The sequence below is a fragment of the Sarcophilus harrisii genome, chromosome 1, assembly GCF_902635505.1.
Source record: "Sarcophilus harrisii chromosome 1, mSarHar1.11, whole genome shotgun sequence".
NCBI classification, from domain to species: domain Eukaryota; kingdom Metazoa; phylum Chordata; class Mammalia; order Dasyuromorphia; family Dasyuridae; genus Sarcophilus; species Sarcophilus harrisii.
Window position 1 is genome coordinate 331585848 of NC_045426.1, and position 6580 is coordinate 331592427.

A 6580-nucleotide genomic window follows, 5' to 3' on the forward strand; every position below is an offset into this window, starting at 1 on the left:
CTAGTCTATTTCTTAGCCAATACCAAATGGTTTTGGTAAACGCTGCTTTATAATATAATTTTAGATCTGATACAGCTAGGCCACCTTCATTTGATTTTTTTTCATTAATTCCATTATAATTCTTGACCTTTTGTTTTCCCATATAAACTTGGTTGTTATTTTTACTAGGTCATTAAAATAGTTTTTTGGGAGTCTGATTGGTATAGCGTTAAATAAATAGATTAGTTTAGGTAATTATGTCATCTTTATTATATTTGTTTGCCCTATCCAAGAGCATTTAATATTTTTTCCAGTTGGTTAAATCAGACTTAATTTGTGTGGAAAGTATTTTGCAGTTTTGCTCATAAAGTGTCTGATTTTCCTTTTATCCATGCATACCTTTTGAAAATTAAAAAGGTTTAATAACAAAGATAACAAAAATATATAAAATAAAGAAATAAGAAGCAAAAAAAGAGTTGTTTTCTTCAGACAGTTTTTTCCTTCCTTTTCCAAACTGTTGACTCTCTCATGCATATCTCTTATGTACTTTCTCATTTTTTCTTTTACCTCTCTTATTTGCCTTTTAAAATTATTTATGAGACTTCCAAGAAGTCTCTTTGGCTCTGAGACTAATTTATCTCACTCTTTGAGATTTCTTCTGTAGACAATTTTGTCCTCATATGAGTTTGTGCTTTGTCTGTCCTCTCACCAAAGTAGTTTTCTAAGGTCAAGGTTCTTTTCTTTTTCTTGCTCATTTTCTTTCCTTTTCTTTTGGTGTTTGTTTTTTAACTTTTATGATTGACCCCTATCTTTCCATAAAGGGGGTGCTGACTCAAGCTTCCTGTGAAGCTCTGAGCATTGGCTTTGAGCATAAGGGCCCCTTGTATTTACAGGGGGTAGCTTTGCCTGCTTTTTTCAGGAAACAACCTGGTTTCCCAGAATTAGGCTTCTTAACTGGGAATTGAAATTGCCCCTGATAGGCTCTTCTATTGATCCAGGATTGAGGCTCTTAGTTGCTGATTTGCTGTGATTAAGACCCTCTCACCTCTTTCCCAAAGTCTATGTGACCTGGGCTAAACACCCTTTTCACTCCAGTGAGACTGCCCTTTCTTGAAGTTTTTTTCAGTCTGTCTTGAGCTGGAGAGGGGTTTCATTCTACCAGACTCTGTTCAGAGGCTTAGTTTCATGTGGTAATGGAAGGAAACTGGGAGAACTACAACAGCTTCTTGACTTTACTCTTCCGTTTTTGCTCTATTTCCCACCAACCTCTCTCAATTGGAGCTGGAAGGACTCTTCCAAAGATTCTTTTTAACTTCCCTTAGGCAGATAGGGCAGTGCCTAATTTGTTTTGTAATTTTTTGGGTCTTTGATCCAAAACTGATGAGATTAAGCTTCAGATAATGCACATCCCCCTTCCTTCTTTCCCTCTTTTGTGATGAGTCTTTTGTGCCTCTTTATGTTCCATTATACCTCCACTTTCCTCGTTTCCCAATATAGACATTTTCTCACACCTTAATTTCTATGATATCATCACATCTGGATCCATTCATAATAACACCCTCTGTCCATCTATGTCACCTCTAATTGTCCCAATAACAGATTAAGTTTTCAAAAGTTTCAGATATTATTTTTTCATTTAGGGATATAAACAGTTTAACCTTTAAATAATGTCTATAGTTTTCCCCGTTTATCTTTCTATGATTCTCTTGAGTCCTGTGTTTGATGATGAATTTTCTATTTAGCTCTTTTATTTTAATAGAAATGATTGAAAATTTCTTCCTTATTTCATTCTTTTTAATTTGCTTGACTGATTTTTGATCTCTCATAAAATCATTGGCTTCTACTTCTCTGGGGCTATTTTTAATGTGCAGTTTTTTTAGTTAGCTTTTGTATGTTTTTCCATTGGATTACTTCTACTTTTCAAGTGTTGTTTTTTCCAGTAGTTTTTTTTTTTTTTTTTTTTTTTTTTTGCATTTGGCTAATTATGTTTTTAAGGAATTATTTTCTTCAGTGATTTTTTTCCCTTCCTTTTCTGAACTGTTGACTCTCTCTTGCATACTTCTTGTTTCTCTTCTCATTTTTCATCTATCCCTCTTATTTGCCTTTTAAAATCCTTTATGAGCATTTCAAAGAAGCCTCTTTGGGCTTGAAACCAATTCATATTATGCTTTAAGTTTTCCTCTGGGGACAATTTATACTCATTTGAGGTCATCTTTTGGTCTTCCCTGGCGGCATAGTGGCTTTCTATGTTTAAGATTCTTTTTTTGTTTCTTGCTCTCTTTCCTTATCTTTTTCTGTTTACTTTTTTCTTCCTTTTCTGGACGAGTTCTGCTTCTGGAATACAGGGGGCACTGTTCCAAGCTTTGTTGACTTTGACCACAGGGGCCCCTTGTATTTGTTGATTTTTCTCACAGCAGAGGGTAGCCCTACTTATTTTCTCTGGGAAACAGCCTGGTTTCCTGGCTGTCAATTCGCCTTCTGAGCTGGGACTGGAGGTTGCCTCATTAGTCTTCTCTGCTACTGAGACAGAACCAAGGATTGTATTTGTTTTCCTGCTTTGATTAAGATCCTCTTGCTGGGTTTCCACTCACAATCTGAGCTGGACTTTTTCACTCCAGTGAAACTGACTTTTATTGAAGTACTTTCAATTTATCTTGAGTTAGAGAGTGTTTTTATTCTATTAAACTCCGTTCAGAAGCATGTTTTCATGTGATTTTTGAGAGAAACTTGAAGAGCTTGAGCAATTTCCTGTCTTTACTCCACTGTCTTGGCTCCATTCCTGAAACTACCTCCACCTAGATTCCTAGATTTTCTCCAATGGTCTTTCAGTTCCTACTTTCTAAATGATGTAATTACAATTACAATACAGAGTCTTCATAAAGATTAATGTCACTTCTTTTTTTAGGATATTAATCATGTGAAATTAAACTATTTATCATATAGTGTGATAATCACTTTTCCCCTTAGGTCTGGATATCTGAAATCTGACAATTTGTAGTTCTATTTATAATGCTTCAAATATTATTTAAAAATTGGGATTTAAATTACTCTTTCTTTGAGAATGGAGGAGCATGTAAATACTATGGAGAAGAAAAATAACAAATATTGGAAGATTTCAGCTCAATAAATGAAAAGTTTCTCATAATTAGAAATTTCCAAAAATGGAATTTTTTGTTTCATTAGATAATGATTCTCATATGACTGGAGATATTTAATCAGAACTTTGATGCATATTTATTGGGGCTTTTGTAAAGAAGATTTATAATTTGAATAGAAGTTGTGTTGATAACTTCTTATGTTTCTCATTTGTATCATTCAATTATCTTTTAAAAAGTTATTCTTTTTAAAAATAATTTGACTCATTTATGTTATATGAGTTAAAAGTGACACAAATGGATATATTTTGTTACTGATCTGTGATCCATGGTATGAAATTGTTTTGTTTGGTTGTTTTTAATCTCTTTCTCTAAGCCCTTGTCACATGACAGCTCCTACATATAACCTTCCCTGGGAATAATATCTTCCTTATGATATATTAGCTTTCTGTAATGCTCTTTATATTTACCATAGCCTTATTTGCACTCTAATTATCTGTACCTATCTTCTCATTTATCATTTTTCTTTATTGTTCAGGAAAGCATAACAAAAAAGATGATGTTAAAAATATGATGTGATGAACTCAAATCACATGGTACTGAGAAATAGTGTTGTAATTCCTGATTCTGAGCCACAGATATTTGAGGATTATGTACAGTCCAAAAGAGGTAATAGAAATAGGAAAAGATAAATGTTCCAAATCTCAAAAATAAATTAAAATGGAAACTGCAAACTATAAGTCAGAAACTTTAATTCTTTCCAAGTTTTTTTTTCTGAAATTCACCTGCTCATCATTTCTTTTAGTACTCCATTTATATTCACATACCACAACTTGTACAGTCATTCCTTAATGGGAATCCTCTCAATTTCCAATTCTTTGCCACCACTAAAAGAACTGTTATAAATATTTTTGTATCTATAGGTCCTTTTCCACTTAGAAAAATATCATTAGAATAAAGCTTTAGTAGTGGTATTATTGGATCAAAATTTTACAATCCTTTGGGTGTATTTTGAAATTGTTCTCCAGAAGGTTTGGATCAAGTCACAATCTACCAACACTGCTTCAATGTTCCAATTTTCTCATATCCTCTCCAACATTTGTTGTTTTCCTTTTATCTCATATTAGCTAATCTGATAGGTGTAAGATCTCAGAATTGTTTTATTTTATTTCCTTAATCAATAGTGATTTATAGCTTTTTATTTGACTATAGATAAGCTTTAGTAGTTTAGCAACAGTTTCTAATAATTCTTCTGAATTTGACATTTTGAAATTTCATTTTTCATCAGTTTATGTCATTAACTTGAATGTATGTAGCATACTTTAATGAAAGACACCATAAACCCCAGGCTTCAGAGTAGCGAAGTTGCCAAGGCAGTAGAGAAGTAGAGTGAGGTGAGAGATACTGTACTTCAGATATTTGTTATCTGTATACAGAAGAGTACTTTTTGTCATATTCAGACATGAAGAGCTGAGCTATGGTTGAATACCTAGAAATAAGTTCCCCCTACATAAGAATAAACTGAAAGCCTCAGACTTTTCATATCTTTCTGAAGAATAAATTTCTGAATAGAATTTTCTCCATAGCTCCTTTTACATCCTTATTTCTTAAACTATAGATGATGGGATTAAGCATTGGGGTAACCACTCCATAGGACAGGGCTATTATCTCATCAGAAGTCTTTGATTCCTTGGACTTAGGCTTCATGTACATGAAAAGAGCTGACCCATAGAACAAGATCACCACAGTCAGATGGGCTGAACAGGTGGAAAAGGCTTTTTTCCTCCCCTCTCTAGAGTTGATCCTTAGAATGGTGGAGAGGATAAAAACATATGAGAAGAAAATGAGCAAAAGAGGAGTAATTAAGAAAACAATACTTGCAATTGTCATGATAAACACATTGAGAGAAATGTCTATACAAATAAGCTTAAGAAGGGCCAGGATCTCACAACTAATGTGTTCAATGATATTCCCACAGAATGGCATTATCATAGCTAGTATCGTTTGTGCCAGGGAATTCAGACATCCTATAATCCAAGTCCAAGCAGCCATTTGCATGCAGAGTTTCTTATTCATAATAATTGTGTATCTTAGGGGATTGCAGATGGCAACATATCTATCATAGGCCATCACTGCCAACAGAAGACACTCTGTGGACCCCAATCCAAGGGACATAAACATCTGAAGTGCACACCTAGTGAAGGAAATGGATTTTTTCTCAGACATGAAATTAACTAGAATTTGGGGAAGAGAGGCAGATGTGTAGCAGATATCCAAGAAGGAGAGGTTCCCAAGGAAAAAGTACATAGGAGTATGAAGTTTGGGATCTAGGATGCTAATGATAATAAGAATGCTGTTTCCTAAAAGGATCACCAAGTACATCACTAGGCAGATCACATAAAGAAGCATCTGGAGATGAGGGTACTGAGAAAGTCCAATCAAGAGGAACTCAGTCACAGCTGTGTAATTTCTTTTGTCCATCTTATTTCATCGGTGTCACCTATGGGAGTGATGGAAGGACACTGGTCATAGCAATTCAATTGAACAGTCATAGTGATTTATATTTTATTGTATATATTACTTTTTATGTTTGTTAATAATTTTATTTTGTTTCCATTTCTGGGTACAGAAGTTCAAATATGAATAAATGGGAACATTTGAACTTAAATAAAAACCTGATATTGATCATTATACATGTATAATAAATTTATCAGTTTTAATTTCTAATATGGCAAATATTGGGATGTAATTCACATAAACAAAAGCTCCTTGGTTTCCTCATTATTTTTAAGAGCTTAAAGGGGTCCAAAAAGTGTAACATAAATATCAGCTCTTACTGTTGTTATCTGTTCAATTTTTTAGCAAGATCAATATCTAACTTCTTGCAATAGCAGTTGTAGACCATCAAATTAAGAGTGAAAGAACCATTAGAAGGTCAACAGTGTGGCCTAAGCAAACAAGAGGTGATTAAAGTTTCTTGCTGAAGGTTATTAAATACAATAAAACTTTTAAAAAATCTAATCCTGTACACCTTCCCATGACCTGTCCTTTGGACATACATTTAACATATTTGCTAATGAAAAGGATTAAAAATAGTTCTTAATGGTATGATGTCAATTTAGAAAACTATTTTCATTAAAACATTTAAAATTCCTGTGGGAAGGGGAGCCAATATGGTGAAAAGTAGACAGGCCTTTGTCTGAGATCTTCTTGGCATCTTTCAGATTGACACCAGATTAAGCTTCTGAACTCGTTTTGGAGTGACAGAACCCACAAATATTTAGAGTGCAACAAATTTATAGCAGAACATATTTTGGAAGAATGTCAAAATATATCTGTTTCAATCAGGCAGGAGGGGAAGGAAGGAATGATGAGGGGAAGGCAGCTGAGCACAGGCCCAGTGCAGGGCAACAGGGCAGTGTATAGTCCATCTGGGGAATCTACTGGGAGGCTCTTACTCAAAATAGAGCTGCCTTGGCTACTCAATCCCTGGTTCAAAAGTCAGT

General features: G+C 34.1%; 1 protein-coding gene across 1 annotated transcript; it reads right to left on the bottom strand.

The window, feature by feature from the left end:
• Nucleotides 1-4613: 4613 nt before the first annotated feature.
• LOC100925589 (olfactory receptor 13D1-like) lies at nucleotides 4614-5555 on the bottom strand. The gene has a single exon (XM_031949529.1). The coding sequence runs from the start codon at nucleotides 5553-5555 to the stop codon at nucleotides 4614-4616; it is 942 nt and encodes a 313-aa protein (XP_031805389.1).
• Nucleotides 5556-6580: the final 1025 nt, after the last annotated feature.